The sequence below is a fragment of the Cylas formicarius genome, unplaced genomic scaffold, assembly GCF_029955315.1.
Source record: "Cylas formicarius isolate icCylForm1 unplaced genomic scaffold, icCylForm1.1 PGA_scaffold_12__32_contigs__length_19106922, whole genome shotgun sequence".
In the NCBI taxonomy this organism is placed as follows: domain Eukaryota; kingdom Metazoa; phylum Arthropoda; class Insecta; order Coleoptera; family Brentidae; genus Cylas; species Cylas formicarius.
In genome coordinates, this window is record NW_026844225.1 from 9,288,792 (window position 1) to 9,315,934 (window position 27,143).

General features: G+C 32.4%; 1 protein-coding gene across 2 annotated transcripts in view; it reads left to right on the top strand.

Moving 5' to 3' along the window:
• LOC132695522 (uncharacterized) overlaps positions 1–27,143 on the top strand; it is a 47,639-nt gene that overhangs the window by 19,353 nt on the left and 1,143 nt on the right. Inside the window, exons 2-10 of one of the 2 annotated variants that reach the window (XM_060659817.1) lie at positions 12,557–12,641; positions 14,420–14,617; positions 16,615–16,760; positions 20,982–21,123; positions 21,182–23,008; positions 23,872–24,069; positions 24,120–24,755; positions 25,704–25,876; positions 25,931–26,109. In XM_060659817.1, coding sequence (XP_060515800.1) covers positions 12,600–12,641; positions 14,420–14,617; positions 16,615–16,760; positions 20,982–21,123; positions 21,182–23,008; positions 23,872–24,069; positions 24,120–24,755; positions 25,704–25,876; positions 25,931–26,109 — 3,541 coding nt within the window. In that variant the 5' untranslated portion in view covers positions 12,557–12,599. The remainder of the gene's footprint in view (positions 1–12,556; positions 12,642–14,419; positions 14,618–16,614; positions 16,761–20,981; positions 21,124–21,181; positions 23,009–23,871; positions 24,070–24,119; positions 24,756–25,703; positions 25,877–25,930; positions 26,110–27,143) is intronic. The other variant, XM_060659818.1, reaches the window with a different exon arrangement.

Sequence of the window (27,143 nt, forward strand, 5' to 3'; positions counted from 1 at the left end):
TTCTATATTATTTGCAATATGGATATACGATTGTTCTGCTTTTTCTATATGTTTAACAGAATTTGCCCAACTTTGTGGAGGGATGTTAAAAACTTCGGTTTCTATAAGTCTGAAGACATTGGAGTTAACACGGGGAAAAACATTGTTACGACGAATGGCAGATTTCAGGTGGTGCCAAACATGTTCAATGGGATTAAATATACAGTGGTAAGGCCTTAAAACTGTATGCCCTAGATTTTTTGCACAATTCTCACCGACGTCTTCCTTTTGAAGGTTCCAGCTTTGTAGAACCTCAATTAATTGCTTTTTGGTATAATCTTCTTGAAAATAAATGTCGTTATTATACACGTAGTTTTTGATTGTTGCTTTTGTGTCACATGAGGAAGGGGTTTTAGTCAACTGTCTACTGTGATAACTTGCATTGTCCATTACAATTACGCTATTATGAGGAATGTTTGGAACTAGTTTGTTTTTAAACCAACTTTCAAATAAATCAGCGGTGGTGTCTTCATGGTAATCCAGAGAAGAATCTTTAATATTTTTCGCAGACAGAGAAAGTCCATTTGGAATCGAACCATCTTCAGAGCCAGCATGCAAAATAGTTATTCTTTTACCTCTTTTTGATGGCGCGTTTGTTTTACACTTATCAGTTGAGTCAACCCAACCCTTTTCCGTTGTATCGTAAGTGTCGAACCAGGTTTCACCCAAGTAAATAATTGGCCCCTGTTGTTCTTTGTAAATCCTCATTTTTTCTAGGTATTGCAGTCGCCATTTCCTAATTATAAAAGATTCCATTAAAACTTGCCTTTTGTCATTTTTTTAAAATCTAAAACCCATGTGTTGAATACACTTCCATAAGGTAGTCCTGCCACATTTAACACCCGTTTCATCTTTTTCAAGCCTCCCAATTAAGATATCTAATCTAAAATGGGATTATTCACAATTTTCCGTACAGTTGATGTTGTAATTTTCATCAATGTGGCCGTTTCTTCTAAATATGCTTATTTGCTGGCACCACGTTCAATGAGAGTCAAATAAACATTGTTTATAACTTCCTTAGTCTCAATAGAATAGTGTTTTCTACATTTGGACGGGAGCATCTCCTGAGATACACTAGACTCGCACATATTTTGCATAATTCGCACACGATTCAACACACGCTGTATTCCACACGAAATAAGAATGATTACTAATAAAATTAAACTAAGTAGTATACCAAACCAAAGAATATTAAACATAGATAGGTATAAAATTATTTTCTATTACGGACCACAATTTTACCTGAATTTAAATTCCGAAACTTTAGGTAATAATCTTGTTGCATTGTATGTTAATGAACTTGGATAATCCCATTCAAAAGCAATTGGTCACTCTATGGACAGACCTTACCCATGTATTCCCCGACCGAGTAAAAGCAGTGCCTTTTAAGAAAGGTTAAGATGTTTTTTTTTTTTAATTTTCTATTACTTAAAACTTTCACGTTAGCTGGCAGTTTATTGTACAAGTTTAAGTTTAGTAATTTTTTTTGACTTTTGGTATATTTGAATCTTGAAGCACGAAGTAGCTTATTTCTGGTTAAATAGTCATGGTAAAAGGAGTTCCGACTGAAGCTGTCTATGTTTTTGTATATTTCTAATAATTGATAATAAATGTATAGACAAGGAAGTGGCATAATTTCCAACTTCTTAAAAATTGATCGACAGTGCCCCAGATAACCTGCACCGGCAATCAAACGAACAACTTTCTTTTGGAGTTTAAATGCCTGGTCTGCTGTGGCAAAATTACCCCAGAGAACTATGCCGTAAGTTAGATGAGAGTGAAAAAGAGAAAAATAGGTAATGTGCCCACGGTAACCAGTCCTTTAAGTTTACGGATTATAAAAATATTAGAGGCCAGTTTTTTACACAAGATGTTAATATGAGGGGCCCAATTTAAACTATCAATATGCATTACTCCCAAGAGTCCATTCTGGCCCTCCAGTAGATTATTGGTATTTGAGAAAACAAGACGTTGTGTCTTATCTGTGTTTAGTTTAAGGTTATTGTTGGTGAACCAAAGTTCCGTCATCCGATCGACATCATCAACATTGTGCATAAGTTCACTGGAATTATTGCCTAGTCACAAACAATGTGTCGTCCGCATAAAGTGTACACTTATTAGGGAACAGAAAATGTTACAAGTCATTGATGTAAATAGTGACCGGTAGCGGACCTAAGACGAAGCCCTGAGGCACGCCACTGCTCCCAACCCTCAACTCCGATATGTTATTGTTAAAGACGACACACTGTCTTCTGTCAGTTAAATATGACCGGAGAAGATTCTGAGGGTGGCTACGGACACCATATCTGGTAAGCTTCTCCAGGTCATAAGAGACGCAGTCGAAAGCCTTAGTGAGGTCACATAGCGTGAGTGCAGCTTGCTCCCCCTTTTCCAGGCTCTCCACCACGTCTCCCACAACCCTGCGAACCGCCTGCACAGTGGAGCAGCCTTAAAACCAAATTGGGAATCACAAATGTTTTTTGAAAAAATCGTGATAATTGATTTTTTAAAAGCGTCTCGAAGACCTTACCAAATATGAAAACTATTGATATGGGTCCGGAAATCATTTGGAAAGTTTGTGTTACCTTTTTTAAATATTGGAACCACCCTACCTTAAATTGCGCTGGAAAACTAAAACACATTTGTTAAATAAAAATGTGCGAGGTGTTACAATCTGGTTGATAATCTCCTTCAAAATAATACTATTAATGTCATAATAGTCATAAGAACTAGATTTTTTCAATGTAATTACAATTACTTCGAGAGAGATGAATCCAGGACGTCCGTTAAAACAAATAATGTAAACATAGCCTTCTATAATTGCATGTAGAAATAACAAACAAAGAAATACTGTGCTGACGAAAACTAAACTAAAGGATATGATATTTTATTTACAATCCAATCCAAAGGTTGTTTATAATTGAAAACGCTCTTTCTTCCTCTGCAGAGTGTAAACTCAACTATCAAAAATATGTTTTTAAACCATTGCAAATTCCTTTATTAGATTAGATATTTCGTCAAATAGTTCATCTTCATTTATTAATGTTTCATTTTGCAATAAAATAGTTTTTATTGCGGATTGAATAGAATTATATTGAAAAATCCGGGACAATCCAGGACGAGTAGATTTTCAAGGACGTTGTCGGAACAACTTGAACCTGTACGGTTGGTTAGCCTGTATAATATGATTAATGTGGTAAAGGATGTTCCTCAGGGCTCTATTTTATACCCAGCCATGGGCTTCCTTTAAATTTGCCTAAAACACAATGATATATTTATATACAACGACATAGAAATTAATACAACAGTGTGTAAGTGTAATTGCTAGGATTCTGAGCAGCACTATACCTTTGGAATGAGCTAACACGATAGTTGTAGACCTGGTTTTATGGAAAATTCTATTCTAACACTAGTTGGATTGTATGTATTGGATGCTTTAATGTTTGTGTTTAAAAAACAGAACCAATCAAATATAAATATAATGTTCATTACACTTCAACCATTAGCGTCGCTTTGAATGGAAAATGTTAAATTAGCTTTGTAGTTGTACGCCACTGCAGTGCAAAAAAATCGTTGTTAATTACATAAAAGAAAATATTGAAATAATCTTAGTTTGCGAAGGTGGATTAAGGACGAAATTCTTGCTTTTTGTGTCACTCTATATTTAGATTGGATTAGTTGTGTTGGCGCGCCCTGTACAGCTATATGGACTTTATTAAAATTATTGATGCCTCAACAAGTCGTAAAAAACGTTGCGCATCACCGATTTCGATTAACCACACCGTCATCGAAATCAATGGATGATAAATCTGCGCTGCAGAATGGCGTTATTGTTTATCCGGTTTTTTTCGAATTGCGTTTTTCGACTTAATGAACGGATGCATAAAATCTGCGGCTTGTTGGTGGCGTTAATCTAAGTTATACGAAGTAAATATTTGTGAATATTTAAAATCCTCAATACTGAATTATATTATTGCAGTTTATTTTCGTAAGAAGTAAAAATTTAACAGCCTCCCTTTGGATATTAAGGAATTTATGGGTTTTGCGCAGGGTTTATGAAAAATCAAATTTTTATGTGGTCGCAATTTTATTGCCTTCTTGAGAATTCTAAAAGAGATCACATTTATTTAAAATCTAAGAAATGTACAGAATTATTTTATTTTTTGTATTTTTTTTCTTTATTTTTAATTACGTTTTGTGTTTACATTTTGTGTGTCCTTTCATTTATTATTAAAATAAAAGAAACCTACTTAAATTCAATGTATTTAGGGCATTCATTCTATTTGATTTGACCAAAAAAAAATTGTAATAAACTTTTTAGAATAAAAATTAATATTTTGAGTACATATTAAGGTATTGGAAATATTAAGCGACGTTGAAGGTTGAATTTGAAGGGGAAGGGGGGGTCAGCACACAATTATTTATTGAAAATGATTATTCTAATTCATTTAAAATAATAATATGAAACGCATCATATTTGTCATTTACAATAAAATTCAGGTTTCTTTCCAATATTTAACTTTATTTATTGGACATGAAATATAAAAATGGGTACATTTTTAAATTTACACCATTTTGCTCAATTTAATTACTTGCATTTATATACTTACTGCCTACAGTACAAAATAAGATAGGATAACAGACTTGTATACTGTAAACCTGTGTTATTTTTTTGATTTAATTTATTTTTTTAAACTTTTAATTTTTGGAGGTATCTCAAATGGTCAATTATAATATTTCAAATATGGATGCCGATGTCTATAAGGACTCCATTGCGTACTAGACTGATTCTATACTTTACTTACTTTTTCCATTTAATGTAACGTCAACATAATCGTTACAATGACGTAATAGTTTTTCCCAGGATTCAAATGTTTATTTTGCAACCATTGTTTTTTGAAATGAGATCGAGAACCAGATGTTTAATATATACAGAGTGTTGGTCGCCTAAGTGATTTGTTTAGCTCTTTTCCCAGCAATGTATCGCGTCTTTTTTTTCTCGATGAAAATTCGAATTGTGTAACAAAACAATGAATTTAATTATGAATAATGTCCGTATCCTTTGGCATATGCCGTATGTCGGTTGGTTTTCTTATTTTTCCGATTTTCATATATTTGTTTCTAGGCAATTATGTTAACAAAAGATCTTAAACGTGTTTATTAAGCTAATCAATGTCGGTTGGGGAGTAGTAATTATTTTATTCTCTCGTTATATAATTATACGTTCTGTCCGTCTATAATTACAAGTCGAAAATAAGAAATGCTTTATATTTATTCTGAAAAAAAAAAATGCGTTGCAGTATCAAAGTCCGCAAGCAATTGTTTTTATTTTACAACAAAGTGCCTCAAAGAATATTATTTTGTTAACGGTTAAAGAATTATTATAAAGAAAAATAAGGCAGAAGAATACAGGTAAAGTAATACTTAACGAATCAACCTCTAGGCATTTGACTTTTAACAAGGGTAGTATTTAATACACCATTACAGTTTTGTGATATGTACTGTACTTGTTTTAATCCTGATTTGAATAGAATTTACGATTCTGCACTTAATCCTAATAAATCCTCATTAATGATATTTAATGATGATATATTAAAAGCAACGCAAAATTCTCCATAAAGAACTTTGTTTTGCCTTTTTGTAGGCCATGCTGAATATTCTCGGCTAAAATTAGTTTAAGGATGTTGTCACTGTCTCAAACAGGATAGTAAAAGGATTCTTTGCGATACTCTGGTGTAAATAATATAGAGAAGTATCTTATTCAAAAAATTTCAAGGTTAGCAAGCAATCCGAAAAAAAAGTGAATGAGAAATAGAACCCAAATAAATGCGATGAATTGAGTCCGGCCTAGCAAAGGCAAAAGCAAAGAAAACTAAGAAAAACGGTAGGTGTCCTCTTTAAAGAATCATGTGTGATAGTAAATAGGTAATAGGTCTGAACAGTGAAGGAGAATTTTGAGAGTTTGTTTTTCTAAAAGGAATAATAACTAAAAGGACTACAGGGTTCTAAATTGTCTAGGTGATCCATTAAATGAAATTGTTGCCATTTAAAATTTTATGCTAGAAAAGAATTTCTCTTCAATTCTCCGATGTGTGTCATTATTTTTCTGAAAATTTTCAGGTTGTCAGCATAAAAACAAAATTTGTTATAAAAACATTTTGGTGCAGATAAATTATAAACAACAAAGGCCCTAAATTTTCTACCCATCAGATTCCTCGCTAGCTGGTTAGGTCTGGCTTTGTCCCACAGCATCGAAAATATTATTTGAAAACGTCCTTCTCATACCAAATTGTAAATATGGTTAATCAATATGTCTCCTTAATAGACTTTGCCTTTTAGGTGAGAAAAAATGCATACTTTCAAGATTTCCTTCCATCCTTGTCTTTAAATCACTTCTACTCCCAATCCAAGCGTAATTTAATGCTAAACTTTGGGCTGTAACAGGTTATATTATTAATGAACCCATGACTCTTTTGATAGCCTAGTTCAAAATTTGAGTTTTCATATGTTTGCTTTATTATTTCAATATGGTGAAAAGAATAAAAATTTACGAAAAGGTATTTTAAGTGCTCAAATGCGTAATTAAAAAAAGAAACAATATAATGTCGCCAAATACTTCCTCTATAAACAGGTCTCACTTGTTAAAATGACCACCCCTATTGCCAGTTTTTTATTTAACCCGTAATTTCCGGAACAACCTCATTAAAGTGCAAAACCATACGATTTCATGTGACGTTTTTAAATCGCGTTTCAGTTTAGCGAAAGTTGTATATAGTTGATTTATTCAAGTTATCAAACTTTTCGTTTTGCAATGTAGTAACATTTTTCACATTCCGCTCTTATTTGAATTCGCTGTAAGTTCATTTACTTTTCAGTAAAAAGTAGTTTCTGAATGGCAAGGAAATCCGTTTTTAATGTAACAATGAATAAGGTGTGAGATTTGTGCTTGGTCGTTAAATGTCATTTAAAGACGTTGCAATAAATACCTTTAGGTGATCACCGTACAGGTATGGTCTGTTCATAGATATAAGAAAGTGACCAATTGCTTTTGAATGGGATTATTCAAGGGTGGTCATTAACATACAATGCAACAAGATTATTACCTAAAATTTCGGAATTTAAATTCAGGTAAAATTGTGGTCCGTTATAGAAAACAATGTTATACCTACCTATGTTTAATATTTTTTGGTTTGGTATACTACTTCGCTTAAGTTTATTAGTAATTATACTTATTTCTTGTGTAATACAGGGTGTGTTGAATCGTGCGCGAATTATGCAAAATATGTGCGAGTCTAGTGTATCTCAGGAGATGCTCCCGCCCAAATGTAGAATACACTATTCTATTGAGACTAAGGAAGTTATAAACAATGTTTATTTGACTCTCATTGAACGTGGTGCCAGCAAGCAAGCATATTTAGCACATTGACGAAAATTCCAACAAACAAAGCGTGTCTTCATTAATTAGGAGGCTTGAAAAATATGAAACCTGTGTTAAATGTGGCAGAACTACCTTATGGAAGGGTGTGTATTCAACACCATGGGTTTTAGATTTAAAAAAATTGACAAAAGGCAATATTTAATGGAATCTTTTAGAATTCGGAAATGGCGACGGGAATATCTAGAAAAAATTGGGGTTTGCAGATTTGGATTCCAAATGGACTTTCTCTGTCTGCGAAAAATATTAAGGATTGTTCTCTGGATTACCATGAAGACACCACCACTGATTTATTTGAAAGTTGGTTTAAAAACAAACTAGTTCCTCCTAATAGCGTCATTGTAATGGACAATGCAAGTTATCACAGTAGACAGTTGACTAAAACTCCTTCCTCATGTGACACAAAACCAACAATTCGAAACTACATGTATAATAACGACATTTATTTTCACGAAGATTATACCAAAAAGCAATTAATTGAGGTTCTACAAAGCTTGAACCCACAAAAGGAATAGGTCTGTGATAATTATGCAAAAAATCTAGGGCATACAGTTTTAAGGCTTCCACCTTACCACTGTATATTTAATCCCATTGAACATGTTTGGCACCAACTGAAATCTACCATTCGTCGTAACAATGTTTTTCCCCGTGTTAACTCCAATGTCTTCAAACTTATAGAAACCGAAGTTTTTAACATCCCTCCACGAAGTTGGGCAAATTCTGTTAAACACATAGGAAAGGAGAACAAATAATAATTAGAATAGGCGATGATAACGATAGTGATACTGACATATTATGTGGATAATTTTAAGTAATTTAAGTAGGTAATAAAAATAATTTGTAATTTTATTTTAGATTTATACATAAATAAATAAATATTGTTTAGTATCTTTCCTAACAAAACCCCAAATAATTAAATTCTAAGCAAAGTACGGACCTGTTCGGCCATATTTCGTTCTTACAGCTTGCCCGGGTCTTTCCTTAATTCGTATCAGTTAGTCACTTTATTATATCTATGAACAGATTTTAGCTCAGTTCTCGAGATAAGTGTTAATAGTAATCATGTTTCCGATAGGGTACGATCTCTAAGGTGCGATAATTCGTTACACGGTTTGTTGACATTTTGAAGGCCGGAAATACGGGTGTCGTATTTTGTCGGTAGGATATTAGACCATAAAAAATCATTTTTGGCTATGTAGAACAAATATGCGTACGCATGCACAGTATGTTGTAACAGTAAAACAGGCGCTCACATTGTTTTTAATTTCTTTACCGTACAACTATGGCGTCAAACATGATTTGCATTTATTAATTCTGTACGGTGTATAAGATGTAACTATCCCTACCTTTTTTGGAGGATATCTTTATTTATTCGTTGCGTAATCAACAGAATGAAGTTGCAGTGTATATAATTCATAATTAGTTAATTGAATTAATTATTTTGAGTAATATTTAACTAAGTAACCAGAAGACGAAAATGAAGCTTAGCTTCTCATCTTAATGTATTTTATTTTAACCCAATCTAACCTAAGACAACCTTTTAAGGTGGGGAAGCCAAAAGGCTTCTTTAAACAAATTCTTATTAAACATTTTACACTAGTTGGTTAGTCTCACGCGTTCAGAAGAAGATCCTTTCATCTCATGATGGTATAACTCCTGGGCACCATTAATAAAAGTTTATTGAGCCGGAAGGACTAACCAAAAGATTCCATGAAAAAAGTAGGGGAGACTTAGAAATTTGAAACAGGACAAGACAGGAACAAGGAGTCTTGTACAAAAAAGAAACAACATTCCATTGCAGTGGAAGAATCGTAAAATTGAAATAGCGTTGTTTCATTTCTAAGTAGTATATTAAGTTCAGTTGTAACTAAAATAAATTGATCTACTCAATCAATTAATTTGTAATATTTAGTCGTCATCTAACGGCTAACGTCACCATCAAATCCTTTTTCTTACTTATCTATTTTTCCCTTGTTATTGTCACACGGAAACAGTCTCAAATGTCACTGACCACTCATATCTGACATTTTAAGTACTTTATATCATACTTGTTTCTCATTTTACCATACCATTTCAAATCATTAGCATATAATGTACTCTCTGTCACCAGTCATCTCTTGCAAATTGTACACCGGTAGCAAGAAGAATAGACAGCGTTAAAAATTCCTTCTTACTCTTACAATTGTATATAACTTATTTTCAGAAAAATACGGTAATTTATTAGTGTATATCATTCATTTTATTTGCTTTGTTATAAATGATTAATGAAATTACTATAACCAGTTATAGTCAGGTGAGTTTAGTGGTTAGTAGTGAGATTCCACCCAGAGAATAATATTCTTGGTCTGGGTGTAATAAACAAATGTATTATACAGTGTAGAATAGAATGAAACTTGCATACAACAATTGATAATGGAACTAAACTATGCCACATATAAGTTACGTTAATTAAAAAATAATATATTAGTGGCTTGGTACTATCAACTTTTGCAATCATCCCGTATAATGCTATTCGTTCGTATTTTCTTCTAAAAAGATAATCTTCGATACTTTGAGATCCCACAACTAATTGCAAATGAATTCTGAGGAATTATAAGTACAAATCGATTTTTTTACCGTCTACATTCCTTCTTGTGCACGTTACTTGGGTTATATATAAATTAGCTCGTAAATCAGTGATATAAGTCAAAAATGATCCTTAGTTCACTTTGCTGCAGCTACGCTACTGTTTGAAGTTTGCTTGTAAATAAAATCTGCAGTGCATATGTAAATATGTATGTCTTTCAAAATTACAGGAACAAATGTTTTCGCAAAGCCGTAAACTTGAGGCAACTTTCATTTAGTGTTGTAAAAATTGTGCAAAATAAAATGATTGCCATGTCTAAGTTATTCCATTGTTTCAGCTCGCAGTTAAGTAACACGTTTGATGGTTATGACAAGACAAATGTGCCAATTAAATAAGATCTAAAGCCTTGATAGGATATTTAAAGTTACATTTAATGAATGTTCAGCTATTTTCAAAAGCCTGTATGGAAAAAAATGAATTTTTAGTTATAAGATTGAACCGAATGACTCAAAATTTCGGGTATTCTGTTATATTAACAATTTCTTTGATCTTAAAAATGCGAATTTTTATTGTTGGCAATCGGTGTACGGCATGTGATAATTGAAAATTGATTGCGAAACAACACATTAAAGGATATAATTCAACAGCATCGCATAAAACCTTGGTATTGCCTTAAATGATCACCCTGTACATTCGTTGTACGTTTTTCAAGTAAGGATTTCGAAATACTAATGAATGCTGCGAAAATACCTATAGAATTACGGGAAAACTATGCATTTCATTAAGAAAAAATGTGCCGGCTACCTAGTGAATACCAATTACAGCTTCACTCTCTGCATAAAATGCCATGGCAACCTATTCGTTGCAAAACGTTGCAAAGTGAATAATATCGATAATTGGCTCCCAGTAATACGAAATAATCATTTATAATAATAATTACTAGAAAGTGCAGTACATAGGTGTATATGAACGCACTACACGAAGTGTTAAACAAATCTAATACATAAACATTTTTCGTTCTGTTATGCAATGAAGTTGTTTTACCAGAGTTTTGCATTTAGAAATACGCATTTCAGTATTGAATTAAATTCCATTTAAATTTCATTGTAGGTAATTATAACAAATATAATGAAAATACGTATCAATAAAAGGATATTGCCGCAATATGAGAAGATATATCTCGAGTATTCTGCTATCTGTGTGAATTTTTCTCATAGTACTATAATTACATTTAATCCAATTAAACAATAGCGAGAACATTTATCCAGCAATTAATTTTTTTTTTCGATCACCGTGAATATGTATAATACAATACAAAGACGTTTTCATTATAATACGCTTTTTAAATATACAGGGTGTTTCAAAGCGAATAGAATACCGGCATATACTTTGTATCAAAATATGTCGATTTGTCAACGGACATATGTCCTAAAGTCAAAACTTACGGAGATACAGGGTGATCAAATTGATGGTGTAATCAGTTGTACAATAAGTTGCAGATGCAAATATATCATCATATTTTTTTTGCATATACTCAAATTTAAGCATCCTGAATTTTATTCTTCACGTAAACAGTCGCTTAGTTTGTTATATAGTTATATGGCCACTATTTTGGAATAAAATTATATCTTGAGAACAATTTGGACAATATCTTATCAGAAATTATATTTGAGAATATACAAAAAAATATTGTGGTTTTTTTAGCAAAAAACAGTGTGTGCAAAACTGATTACATCATCTGATTGCTGTGCCTATATTTTGAAAATTGTGAACGAAGAAATAAAATTACTTCTATCACCCTGTATCTCGATACATATTGACTTTAGGACATAGGTTTATTTGACAAATCGCAATATTTTGATACAAAGAAATGCTGGTATTTTGGTCTCATTTTCATTTTGGACCACCAATTAGTGTACAATTTGTTTTACTCCAAACATAATTAGATTAATTAGTTGTAATAAGCCTTGACATACATACGATATTTAGTATATTTGAGAATAGCCTCCCTCATTGTGTGTTTAGATTGAAAAACATATTAATTAGTCGGGTAACTGTTTATAAAAACCAAATCACTACTAAGAGAAGCTCAACTTTCTACACAATTATAAATTCCCGTGCTAAAAAGAACCTAATCTATTGAAAAACTGCCCATGGCTGCAACAATGTACCGGTAACCAGTACCGGAATTTGGTAGTTGTTAAATTTCAATTTAGTTCTTAATTGTTATAATTTAGTTGTTAATTTTTTTTTCTCACCCCATCACGAAGGGCAGAATTCTTGGATTTTAACTAGTAATCAACTTATTTACCGTTCAAAAGTTAAAAGCAAGTAAGTAAATGATTTATGTTACGGCAGCTAATACCTCGATAAAACAAAATCGCGCTTAAATAAACAAACTTCGCGCTTAAACGTGGGGTGAAAGTATCTTAATGGCACCCAAAAAATCTCATTGCTTTGTAAATGTTTAATAACGAACGTTACAGTTGATTGTATACGCTTTTTCTTTGTTACAGAAAAATCAAAACAATAAGCATGAAATTTTAAAAGCGAGGAAATATGGACGGTCACAATCATGATAAGGAAAGCTACGACAGAAGGGTGAGTTTAATGAGGGCTGCGTTTTGCACAAAAAAAGCCAATAAGTAACATAACAATTAAAAAAAAAAGACAAATAAAACTGGTTATGGTAAAATGATAGTTTATGTAGATTAATTCTATTTATTTTTTTAGAGTAGTATATAGTAGTAGAGTAGTATAGTAGTAGTTTACTTCTATGCAGATTCCCTGCACTAAAGGTTCAGTTCAGTTTTTAAGTTTTCTTCTTAATGGTATCAGAAAGTTTTTCAAATGTTATGGATAAGATGGCAGATCGTTTGCATAGGCGTTGTTGTAATTATTTTGTACTTCGTACACGTTCGCATTCATGGGAAACTGGAAGTTTGAAGGTAGTTTACCAAAGCTAGATGTTCTTGACAGAGAAGCTTTTTCTGCGTTTTACAGGGTTCGGGGTTTAAAATTTGTGATTTTACCGCTGATGAAAGGTGAATTTTATATTTTGTGGTTTACTTTAGAAGATAATTAAGAAGCATCTTTAAATGTTATGCTTGTAAAATAAAAGTGTCTTTAAAAATCGGATTATTTTCGCATAATTCACTAAGCACTCTACAATAATGAAAAATACTTCAATATTCATCCCGCCATTAGAGGAGCATCAGTTGCAATTCGATTTATACCAAAATAATCCAATTTTCATCATAAAATTAAAATTGAGTTACTATGTGGTAAAACTATTTTCTTTTGTTTGGAAATTACTCTAAATGAACAGTACTGAACTCCTAAATTCCTTTATTAATTTCCCAATGCCATGAGGCCGTATCCCTTCCAACTGAAACTAGAAGACTTTATTACTTGCCCAGTGTCATGAGGTGCAATTGAAACTAGAATACTTTTATAATGGGAGATTGACGATACTTTTGAAGATGCGTTGCCAAAGCTTCCTTTTATTTCTGACAAAATTTGCAGAACTATCCTAGGTCTCGTTTGCTATACCTAGTATCCACCTTGTAAAGGTGATCCGATCTCGGGATTTGACTTTGCACTGTAGACTTGCGTTATACGATATTATGAATATGAAGATATTATTAGTTTTGAAGAATAGCTTTTTAACGCAAGCTACATTTTCGAGAATGGAAATTAAAAAATATATATATTTACTTTACCTGAATCATTTTTTCACCAAAATACTAACCTAAACCGAAATCTTAACTGTCAAGAATCCTGTGCAAGAGTCGAACGTTTTGTGTTTTATGTACAAATATGTAGAGATACATAATTTGATTTTTGCCGATAGTTGGTTACTCTGCTTGTCAATTTTTACGTAAGAGATGGATCTCATACGGCTGTGAATATGTAACCGACTGTGATACTTATCTGTGATATTAGGTTTAGGATTAGCTTAGGCTCTCCGGACCCCGTTAATAAAAAAAAGACATAATGATATGTTATTAGACACGAAAGGCCAGTAATATAGGCTACGAGTATGTCAACTCTTGTTTAGTTCAGACATCCTCGGCAACTGATTCGTTTCCATTACCCTTGAAATTTAGAGCAATTGTTTATTGTGTGTCACCACACACGGAGGTTACAATGATCCAAAGTAGCGAGAATGTTAATACGGTGAGTTACAAATCAACAGGCTCACCTTTATTTAGCGTTGATTACTTTTCGCATTGAAACATTTTTAATCCGTGAGTAATAAATAACTTTATACCAACCTACGCATTTTATTATTTACTACTTACATAAAACACGTTGTGTTATTTTAATAAATAGTTGTGTATATTCGTTCTCAGCTAATATTGGCTTATTTATTTCAGAATTCGAATACCGAATACGTCCCAACGAAATGCCGAATCACGAGACCACCGCCACCGAAACCAGCGACAAACCCGATGCAATTCGTCAAAGTTGCACCGTGTCCTTTGTCCCAAAAGGCTCAGGAACAGATAAAGAAGGTCGAGGAAATCAAGAAAGAGAGGAAGGAAATTCGAGACGAAACTGAAGACTGGCAACAGGTGAGTGGCGGCAAGGTAAAGAACGCCCGTGGATACAGGACGTACCCATATATACTTCCCACCGCATATTTTTCGAATTGGTCCACCTCGCGCCTCTCTGTAAAAATCATTCTTAAACTAGAATTTAAAATTTTTATGCTAATTGTCAATAAAAAAACTATAAAACAGAAAAACTGCACCCGAAAATAGTGGTAAGTTTTCTACAATGATAAAAAATACTGTGTCACATTGCACAAATTATGCAATAATTCAACCACCTAAGACTAAAATTAATGGAATAGTTTTGAACAAATTAATTATTCCTCGAATTTCAACGACATGACACTTTTAACCATTTTCCTTTGGGAAATGTATACGTAATCCAAAAACTTCGATATATTTTGACATCTTTATCACTTTTTGAGATGAAAAGAAAATCGCGTGATCTTCCTATTAATTTGAAATTATTTATAACTAACCAATTTTGAGTCTTCCTAAACATTTTATGTCTGGTTTGCACAAATAAGAGCAAATTATACTGACTATATATTTAAGATCAGTTTGTCACATAACAAATAAGGATGAAGTCATTGAACTTATAATAAGCTTAAAAATAATTCTGCACCTGTTATGGATTTGGTTAGCGTTAAAGATTTGATAATAGAACCGCTCATATCATTAATAAATAAGACAGCACTGGAAAAGCTAAAGCTGTTTAAAGAAAAAAACATTGATTGAGTCCTCCTGATGAGGTTTAAGTCTACAAAAAGTTATTAGTCACAAAATATCAAACCAAAATTTGGTAAAAATTTTATTTAAAATGTCATATTCTTGAAAAAAAATCTCTGGGTTGCTGAGAGGGGATTTCTCCTTCCTCTAATCCGTTTTCAAATAAATTATTCTATTTTATTCTTCCGTCCATAATTAGTTTTTTGTTGGACACAGAATGGAGAATTTTGTAATATCGTTTGGTGTTCCGCAGGGCCTCATCTGGGACTATTATTGTTCTTCGTTTTAATTCAAGAAGACTGTCAAAATTGTGAGATTTCGGCAAAACAAATAGGCTACAAGTAAATATCAGCGAACCTTCTGCAGCTCTAATTTACCTTTTTAAATACCAGCAATATAGACAGAATACTCAGATAAAAGATCTGGGTGTGTATATTAAATTGGGTTTTAGCTTTTCATAAATTATTTCGTTAATAAGTAAAGCTCTGGTCTGTTTCCAAAGGGTGTGTAAGGACTTCGATAGCGAGATTGCGATAAAATTTATATACCATGTCTTTGTTTGCAGGCAATTTAAATTTCATGAGTGGCATGTTTTTTAGCAAGCAAGATTATTGAGAAATTTCAGAAGATAATCTTAGACTAACTAATGTCAGCATATATTCCTGGATGTATAGGTGCGACTTGATCAATGGACAAAATACAATTATTCTTATCCTTACGATATCCCAAATCTTGTGGTACTATTTAGTTACCAGGACTAAAAATTATTTAATTTTAACTATTTAATTATTAATTAATTAATTAAATGAATTAATAAATTAAATTAGAAAGTTGTAGTTGCTCTAGTGGTTAACTTGGGAGTTCTGTAAGAAGGTGTTCTTAATGATAATGTGAGTTTTTAGTCATTCAAAATTTTCGATTGATGAACAGACAGGCAAGACAAAAATTAAAAAGTATTTTCTACAAATCGCCTGATATGTCTTTTGGATACGTAGATACTATAAACTTTGTCTTCTTTGTAATATATAAATAAATAACCCTGCATTTTAAAAATTACACAATTCCTTCTTACTCATAAAAAAAATTACAATTTTAACGTATATGAAGGTCTTGTAATGGCTTCGTGTTTCCAGTTCCGTGTAACAATTTCATGTTTGATGGGAGCAAAAATTTTTCTTTAATACTTTTTGGAAATAAATACAAAAATATTATTGAAGCCCCTTTATGCTTGATATTTCTTCTCGTATTACCATTGCTTGATGTTTAGCAAAATTGTATTTTTTTTTAAGAATTTGGACAATTGGAAGAGCAGCAGACGAAAACGGCAAGAGCACATAATAGAACGAGTGGTCGAGGTGAAAAAATTGACTGAACAAGAGGAATTTGAAAGGTCGCGAAGAAAGAGCAAGACGTTTAGTGAAATGATAGAGGAAAGGTAATATTTTTCGTTTCTAATTGTTCTACAACAACGCATTTGCTATATTTTTCTATCCGATTGAGAAAAAATTCGTTTCGTTAGATATAATGTTTGTAAAACTCTCTCACGATTACGAAACGTATTGGCGAGGAAACGTACATTTCCCAAATTCTAATTAAAACTAGTTCTCGGATCACATACCTTGTGCTGACCTGGAGAACGCGTTATGTTTATTTATAAACCAATAGTTTCGATATCCCATTGCATCCAACTTGGGGCGTTTATTTATAGATTATTAATTCCCATACAGTTATCTCTCCGCACTGCAATGAAAACTAACCAAAACAAATAATGAACAGATATTTTTCTTGTAATTTACCCAAAATAAAGGGGTCCACTAGATCCATTTTTTTGTGCTATTTATAATTGAATCCCCGAAAAAGTCATGGAATTTGAGAATGCGGATTTAGTGCAAACTCTGTCAAAAATTATGTGTGTCAAACACCCTATAAATGTGCTCGCATTGTGTAAAATTTTTTCTATGAAAATTTTAGCAAGGTTGTCGCCATTTTGGAGTTCTTGAACGAGTATATCGTTGTATAAGATTTACGACATTCTTTTGAAACGTACGTTGAAGAATTCAGTTTTTATTCCTCGAAACGCAAGAAAATGTTAAAAATGTTGACACGGCTACGTCATTCAGTAATTAACACAGTTTTGTGTTAAAAGCGTTATATATATTAATTTACCGTTATGGTCTTGGCATTGCTTATACTTCCAGGATATTTGCCTACAGTTTAGCAAAATTCTTTAGGTATATACCGTCTTTGTTTTCTTGAGTGTCATAAAAGTCGAAATCAATGACCCTAGACTGATCGCACAAAATTAGATAGTTTTTTTGTTAATATGTTCTTTGTAAATTAAAAATTTAGTGTTTTCGACAAAAGCTTGATATTAAACTAGCCAAAACTGTAGTTAGTGTTCAGTTAGTATTTTATAATAATTTTGGTTTCGCAATTATTATAATTTGTTCCTCTACTGTGTTAAATATATATTTTTATTCATCAGATTAATTTTTGTTAGTATTTTACTTATACTTTACTTTATTAAGAAGGAAACAATTACTACTAGCTTTTTTTAGTATTGGTAATACATTTTTATCAAAAAAATTGCAATCAATAACAACATGGTTTTTATTTTATTTTATATAATAGTCTATAAAATATAGTGGAGAAAAAAAATTGGGTAGGGCTTTTACTGGAAATTCTCTTCCCTTTCCGCTGTTTTAATTTGACCGTAACTTTGGGCACTGTATAAGTTTCTTACACAAAAAAAATTAGATATCTAACCTAGCCTTTTGTTTTGCTTAGAATTTCATCTTTTCTTTTCGTATTTTTTGTTACAGTGTGGTATATTGGGCATATATACATTCTTAGAAACAGGGGCACAGTAGTTTCGAATTTTATGGACTAGTTCGGGGAATAGGGTAATAAAAATCAGAAGTGCGTACTTTAGTCACTACTAAGTACTGAAAATTCGATTCGAGCTTTGTTAAAGAAAATTTACGATCGTTACAAAGGAAATGCGCTTAAAATTGCTCAGGAAATAGCGTTTAGTGCCCAAACGTGACATCCCACATCTTGGTCACTTAATATTGTTGGAAACAATTAAGATGTGAGATTCATTGTTGGGCGGTGTTGACCAACTTGAAACTAGTTTACGATTGTCATAAAGGCGGTTTATGGGTTATAAATCCATTTTATTTTACCGCTGAGAAATTGGGAAATATTTTCTGGTCCTAAATTCGATCGTTTTTCCCATAAGTCAACTTTACTTATTAATATACGAAGGCTACAGGGTGTCCACACTCAAAGCCACTGATAGTACCACTTAGATATTATGTGAATTTTAATTTCTTCCTGAAAATTTTGGAAATATTCGGAAATTTTTCATATTCACGGAAACTAATAAGTAGAATTTTCCGCTAAATGTAAAATTGAAAAAAAAAACGGCTTCAAAATTGGATTTGTTTATAATTGGAAAAATATTTTTTGCATCACTTAACAAGTAAACGAATTAACATTTTTTGTGAGAAATGTTTTGTAAATGTTGAATATTCCTTTTTTTTTTAAATAAAATCTTCCATTTAGGCGCCTAAGTGTCAAATATTACAGAATATAGGTACTAGAGTAATGCTAAGAAATAACATTTTAGAAAGTTATATAAAACTAAAGCATCATTTTCTTTCATTTTCTAGGTTATCAAATTAATACCAGAAAGTTTTTGTCCCATAAGTGAAAATTTTGCTAGACTTAAAAAAAATTCTTGCTTAGTTGGGATTTAAACTATTGCTGTGCTAACATATTTTTCAAGCATATTGAGAAAAACTAAATGTTTTGTGATTTCTCGGTTAATGTAACTCTGTGCAATATGTAGTTCATATCTGTGGATCTGGTACCATAGCTATTTTTAATGTAAACTCTGTATGATCAGTCATTAAACTAAAACTTTTAAAACCTAGATCCACAATTCTTTAAATACTCTATTTTCATAATTATCCTAATTATTGGTTTTCAAATGTTTTAAATATTTCGTATCAAGTGGTCTCCTCCCCAAAAGTATGTTAGTCCTAATTTCATTTGGAATCAATTTTTTGTGAACCATTCTAGGACTACTACTACTACGAAAGAATTTCGAAGCGACTGTTTTAAATCGCCAACAATGAAAAGAGGACCCCAAATACATTTTTGCGTTAGCTCTGCTACTATCTTTTATTATTTTCACAATCTGCTTCTCATTTTATGAATAAGATATTGCCTAGACAATTATAAGCTTTAGGTTAGTCCAATCATTTTCAAGGTTTTAATTAATTTAACTACAAATTGAGTTAATAATTTATTAGATGAAATCTTAATTATTAATTAATTTCATTTATGTTATATTTAAGTTATATTCTTTAAAAACAAGAAAATGGCGGTATTTTAGTCCATTGTAGTTGATTAGTTAATTGAAATTTATGTTTATATGTCGCAGTTATAAATATTTTTATTGAAATAACAAAGCCGATTGAAAAGTAATATTAATTAACTTTATTTATTTATTCATTCAATTACGACTGAAGCTCCAAATAATATTTAAAATATATAATGCCCGTTCACATTCACATTAAAGTGAAGTAAATCGTAACAAAGTAGAAATAAAGGAAAGTGTATCTAAAAAAATTAAATTAAAGCTTAATTCTAAGCGTTTCATTGTCACTAAAATGTTTACTGTTTTTTTTATTAATTTCAAACTTACTTCTCTTTTTTTTTGTTATTTTAAATATTTTTCCTATGAGTTAAGTTCTAAAAAATATTTAAAATATATAACGCCCGTCCACATTCACTTTAAAGTAAATAAATGCTTACAAAGTAGAGATAAATGAAAGTGTATATAAAAAAATCAAATTAAAGCTTAATACTAAGAGTTTTATTGGCACTAAAAAGTTTACTTTTTTTATTAATTTCAAACTTATTTCGTTTTTTTAAATATTTTTCTTACGACTTAAGCTCTAAAAAATATTTAAAATATATAATGCCCGTCCACATTCACTTTAATGTGAAATAAATCGTAACAAAGTGGAGATAAAGAAATTGTATCTAGAAAAATCAAATGAAAGCTTAATACTAAGAGTTTTATTGGCACTAAAAAGTTTACTTTTTTTTATTATTTCAAACTTATTTTTTTTTTCAAAATTTTCTTACGACTTAAGCTCTAAAAAATATTTAAAATATATAATGTCCGTCCACATTCACTTTCAAGTGAAATAAATCGTAACAAAGTAGAGATAAAGGAAATTGTATCTAGAAAAATCAAATGAAAGCTTAATACTAAGAGTTTTTTTTGCACTAAAAAGTTTACTGTTTTTTTTGTATTAATTTCAAACTTATTTCTCTTTTTTTTTAATATTTTTCTTACGACTTAAGCTCTAAAAATATTTAAAATATATAATGCCCGTCCACATTCACTTTGAAGTGAAATAAGTCGTAACAAAGGAGAGATAAAGTAAGGTGTATCTAAAAAAAATCAAATTAAGCGTTTCATTAGTACTAAAAAGTTTACTGGTTTTTTCGATTAATTTCAAACTTATTTCTCTTCTTTTTTTTTGTTATTTTAAATATTTTAAAATGTAAATAGAAAGTATATCTAGAAAATTTGCTAAAAGTGAAATGTTTTCTGGAACGCATTTTTAATTTTTAGGAAAGAAAAAGGTCGCCCTAAATTTACAATACCGATATACGATGACGAATCGAATGATTTAAGCGATTACGGTATAGGTAGTAGTAGTTCGAAAACGAACAGCATCAAAGATGTCGATACGGACGACAGCTGTAGCATTTTGGTTTGTTATAATTGCCATGCCGCTTTATAGCGTTTTACGAGAATTACGCACGTTTTAGGACGAAAAGGACCACCAATCTTTCGACTCAACGGGCAACAAAGACACGTCGAGTAATTCAAACCAAAGTCAAAGCGAAGACGAAACAAACAATCTTACGAAAAAAAGCGAACATGTAAATCGACAGTACTTAAATAACATTACAGCCAATTCAACTCCGGTTAGACCTTCGAAACCTAAACCGAATGTTCCGAACAAGGCTTCCAGTTTAAATTTCGATAATAAATTTAACGATTTTAACACGAACAAAGAACCGATAGAACAATATACGTACGAAGGCGCGATACAGGATTACCGATCGAGAATCCAATCGAAAATTAAGGTGGACGAATCGATTTTCACCAAAAACAGAGACGTTATTAAATCGAAGGAATACTCTGAAGCGCAGAGCGTTTTACCGAAAGGCGAAATTTCAAAACGAAAAGGTTTGTTCGAGGTGGATAAACCTCTGGAAATCAATCACATGGAAACCCACAGTTTTCGCCGTTTAAGCGAGGATTTCGCCAACGCGAGGAGCATCAAAGATAGACTCAAAAGTTTAGAAAGATCCACCGACCAATCAATTAAAAGTGTGGATAAAAGTGACATACAAATATCTGTAAAGCAAAGATTAATGGATTTCAATACGCAAGCCGATAATGAGAATAATAATGTAGAAAAATCCAAACCAAACAAGATAAGCAACTATCTGTTAGATAAGTCGAACGGGTCGGTGGCATTTGAAAATCAAAAACCAAGATCGATTTGTAAATCGGAAAGGAGTGTTAGTCCTGAAGCCGAGATGTATCTGAACAAGTTGAATATGTTTAATAGAGATCTGGATAATTTAATGGGCGGCAAATCGATAGAGGACAACCTCGGTGACTATTGCAATTCCAGTACCAATTACCCGCCTTCTTTATCTTCAGTAGAGTTGACTGATAGAGAAGATAGCGGGATTCACACTGCCGACGTATCATGTTCAGTCAGTCAAGCTGATGAACCTACTGATACGGAGACCGAAGCCGTTTCAAATGCTATACCGAAATGCATAGAGAAACTAAAAATATCGGAGGAGGCTAATGCTATAAACCAAATCGTTGAAGAACCCCAAGTAAACGACGATGAAATTAATAATTCGAGTAGTCAGCGAAACGTACTGTCTCGAGATGTTATTAACAGCACTAAAGAATTTTTGGAAGATCTTATCCGAGACGCGACGGAAAACATTAAATTTCAGAAGTGGGATGGACAAACTAAAAAAAATATTAACGTTCAAAAGAAAGAACAAAGTTTACCAGAAGAAGTACCGTCTTCCGCAGCAGTACCTGAATCATTTTTATTACCAAAGACTGTAATATATGAAAATATCGAGCTTAAACCGTATCCAAATAATTTACCTGTAGATTTCATAACGGCAGACTTTTCTTTGTCGACAAAAAAACTAGAGCCTCCCAAAGTTAAACCGCCGCCACCGCCGCCTCCAGAAGATGAACAAAATCACGTCCCCAAACCGGTCAAAAGGATCAACTCTACTAAACGTATCAAAAAAGAAATCCACAGCAAAAGATCGAGTTTCTTAGGTTTGGACGATACAAATATCGACTTAATCGATCCCGACGTGTTAGTCGAAAAACCGCCCGACATAAATTCGTTTTTGCAAAAAGAATCTAAGTTGGAAAAGTCTTTGTACAAGAAAATGCAGGAAGAGAATCGTAGCGGTCTTCTGAGTAAAGTGGAAAGTCAAGATTCTGGACTCGATATCGATAGGGGAAGATTGTCGAGTGACACTTGGTGTAGCAGTATTGGTGACTCCAGTACGCCAAGCCACGAACGTCAAGACAGTGAGGTATGTTGATTTCATATTTTTTCAGAAAAAAAAATTAACCAGTAAATTATAACAAAATATGAAACATTTTTATGTTGCCCTTTATAGTCTACTCTTTAATCAGGGAGAGTAATAAAATTATCTGGATTGTAATGCGTACGAATGTTGCAATAAAATATTACGCTTATAAGTGTGTAATTGCTAATTTATTAATTTAGGAAAACTAGTGATTTTTCGTACGTCTATTATAAATACGATTCAAATTTTTCTTTTTCAGCATTTTTAAGTTTTTACAACAATAAAATTAATAATAATTCGTACTTTTGCTATATTTGAATTCGTCCTTTTACTATGTTTAAACGACTTTTAAATTTCTGTCAAATAAATAAAAAAAAGAGAATTGCAACAGAAAAAAAGTATGTTTTACATATTTATGCTAAATTTAAATTTAAAAACATAATGGCTTCAATATGTCTGTTAGGGCCTACTTGTACTCTCTGGGGGCTACATTTATTTGTATTTTTTTTTCTGAGTCATAAAATGAATAAATGTAAAACTTAAACATATATTTATACTTATGCGTGATGGTGATACATAATACTGGGTGTAAATGGTAAAAACTCTGAAGTTAATGTTGGTTTCGGGCAAAATTTCCTTTGATAATTCTTAATTTAATTAATTAATTTTGATCGGACACTCCAAGATTGTTATATATAATTTAGTTAACATATATATACATTGAATTTTGATTACTCTGTCTTCCAAATGAACAGAGTATATTTTTTTACCCTTGTTATTTTGTGTAATTTAACATCTTGTACTTGAATACATAGGTCCTAACACGATGGAAATGAATTGGGAGAGACCGTGCATATTTTTTTTAGCATACGAACAGTATAACGTCGGAGGAGGATGAAATTACCAAAAAGGAACGTGAAATAATCGAAATGGTGGAAAAGGAGGAAAAATCGAGAGACAATTCGGACGTGGTTAATCTGACGAAGACTGCCGTTGCACCTAAATGCGAAAATTTTGAGCCCACTTTGGGAAGCGAACAATTCAACAGTCCGTATTTTCCTCAGGTAAGTAGTCATGCAAAGTTAAAAAGTATTATTGTTCGAATTATTTTCAGTCTTCGCCAGATTTCTTGGAAGACCACGATTCGGAAGTGCTTAAGGTCGAGCAGGAGTTGAGACAACTCGAACGAGAAGAGTTGGAGAGACAAAGAGAAAATCGTTTATTCCAAGAAAGTCGTAACCGAGCAAGACTTCAAAACAATAGACATTCTTTGGAAAATATATGCGACGATTATCACACATATGTCAATACTGACTACAGGAAGTCCATGCCTGAACTCCAACATCTTCCTTTGGAATTTCGGAAATCGATCGGTGACGTGACTTCCGCTTATTATGAAAGATCGGAAGAGATTCATTATCGTAAATCGATGCCCGATATACAGCACGCTTATCACGCTTCAGCTGACAGAAGAACGCTGATTACCAACAATCTACCAGCTATTGACCATAGAAAATCTATGCCGGAGCTACAACACGACGCTAGAAGATCGGCTTTTATATCCCCACCACCTGTTAATAGACAACCAATTATGCCTAAACCGCTGAGAACTCAACCAAAGCCCAGAATTCTAACCAAGCCCAGCCTGAAAGCTCTGAGCGCCGTGCCTAGGCCCAGGCACAACGACAACTGGATTCAGCCCAAGGCTAATCCAGAAGTCAAGAATTATAATCAACACTGGGTATTTCAGGTTAGTCTGAAAGGACAAAATAATTAGCGAAAATAATGAATGAATGAATTTATGAAAAAAACATTATGCTGGATTCTAAACTAGAAATGTGACATCATTGATTAGTTTTTTTCTTTCTTTTTAATTGCACTTAATTATAGAAGATTGTAGGCAAAAATACAAAAAAGTAATGTGCATTTTTTTTTCTGTTTTGTGTAGATACCGTTTTTTTTTTTTTTTCAAATAAGGTGGTTTTTGGACAAGAATTGATTGGTTGTTATATTCAATACTTACAAGCGGTTAATCCGATAACGAAAGCGTGGATTAAAATAAATTTATCAAAATAAGGCAACATTCGACTTTGATCCACCGGGAAACTGCAATGGAATAAATAATACGAGTACATTGCGCCCTATTTTTTTTTAAATCCAGGAAAAAAAAATATTTCTCCAAACACAGGGGGCACCAAAGAGTATAAGATAGAGGGGAAGGCTCCCATTATTTGCAATGTTAAAAAGCGTACACGAGTTTCAATGCCCTCTAGTGATTGTGTGCAGTCATGAAAACGGAAAACGCGCGGGACGTACGGTTCAATTCAATTTAAATTTTGAAAGGTAAAATGTGAAAAAAAAAATGTCGAAATGGTTTTAATTTTTTTTGTTATTAAAATATAAATAAAGTGCTGTTATCCGTTACAAGCTACGGTAGTATTTTCAGTGTGACGCATTACTTTTAACCGCCATGACAGTACTTTAGTACTTGGACACAAATAATAGATGGCATTCGTAACAGTATACGCGACCTTCCCCTCTATCTTATGCCCTTTGGGGTGTACCAACTAAATTTTAATACCGAATACCGAATGAATCTTCAATGAAGCGTTACCTGTTTTGTAACCTAAAGTTTTCCAACTTTGTTTTTATGGGTATTTTTAAAACAGAAGATATTTCATTAAGGAAACTTGTTTAGGAAGCTGAACTTAGAAGATTGTCTGAGCAACACCAGAAAAATGCGCCAGCCCCTAAAAATTGGCAGCAACATTCTCGGCAAGAGAAACCATTGCCAGACTCAGTGATCCACACGATCACACAGAGGGTACAGAATCGAACCAGCGCTAATGAACGTATCCAAGCGCTCAGGAGGTATTAACGCGGTTAAAAAGAATGGTGTGTGTGTTGACAATTGACACTTTTTAGACCTGACGTAGTCAACAAAGAATACAGTCCCAAACCCTACATCAATCATTCCCAAACTATGGGTCACGCCATGCCTTCAGTACCTTACTCACCACCTGCAAAATTGGACGACAGTTTGCAAGATCGTATGCTCAGCGTTAGTGGGAAAAAGAAATGCTCCTACTGCAACAATGAATTAGGTATAACTATGAATAACCTCTGGCATAACAATGCCATATCTTATCTATGCCATGGCCATGCCATTGGTACAGAATCTCTATCACTTGAACCCGTTTTGGTAAATGGGCAGAAATTTTCCGCCAATTTTCACGTTTTCTTAGGAAACTGGTACCTATCAATCGTCTGGTTCTGTGCAAGTATATAGAGGGTGATTTACAATGAATATGAAAATAACCTTTCAAAATTTAGTATACGACCGCAATATTCCTTATTTTAGAAATTTTTTCACAGATGCAGCGTTGCTAGATCTACCCGAAACCAATGGCAACTCTGAAATATCAATTTTCCAGACTCTCATTTTACTCAGATTTTGTCTCTATCAATCTACCGAAGGTTTCTGAAAAAATATATTGATTCTTAGAAAATCGTTGGTAGTATGTAAATAAAATTAGAAGTTAATTTTGAATAGCTTAGAATGGAACTCAGACGGGTAAAAAAAGTTTTTCAATGCTGTTGAATATTTCAATTTACGTTGATATAGCAATTTCCCTCCATTTTTCAAATGTTTCTCAGTTAAAGATAATGGAATGATGTAGATAAATTTTTGGTCTATTGACATACAGGATTTTGTATTTAAAATTTCAAAGTTGCTGTTAGTTTCAAGTAGATTTGGCAATATTGGAGGTGTGAAAATATATTGGTTTATCACCCATCATCGCTATGGAAATGTGGGCTTCTGGAACTTTCGTGAGCCAGATTTTTAGTTGATTTTATTTCATTTTTTGGATGGGTGGTGAAAACTGAACCAATTTTCCAACAGCTTGTGAAATTGGAAAAACTTACTTTTCATTTGATTTTTTTTTTCAAAATATTTATTTTTTCACAAAAAAGTGAAAATTCTCTTTTGTGCCGTAAAGTTTAAAAACAATTTATACTGGGCGTACCTGTAAAACAAAATTTATTTGCAAAATTCCCTTCATAGAAAAGTTTCCAGGAGTTTTCACGCTGCCACAGGAAAATTGCACAAGATTTTGAAAAAGCGTTTGTCACGATG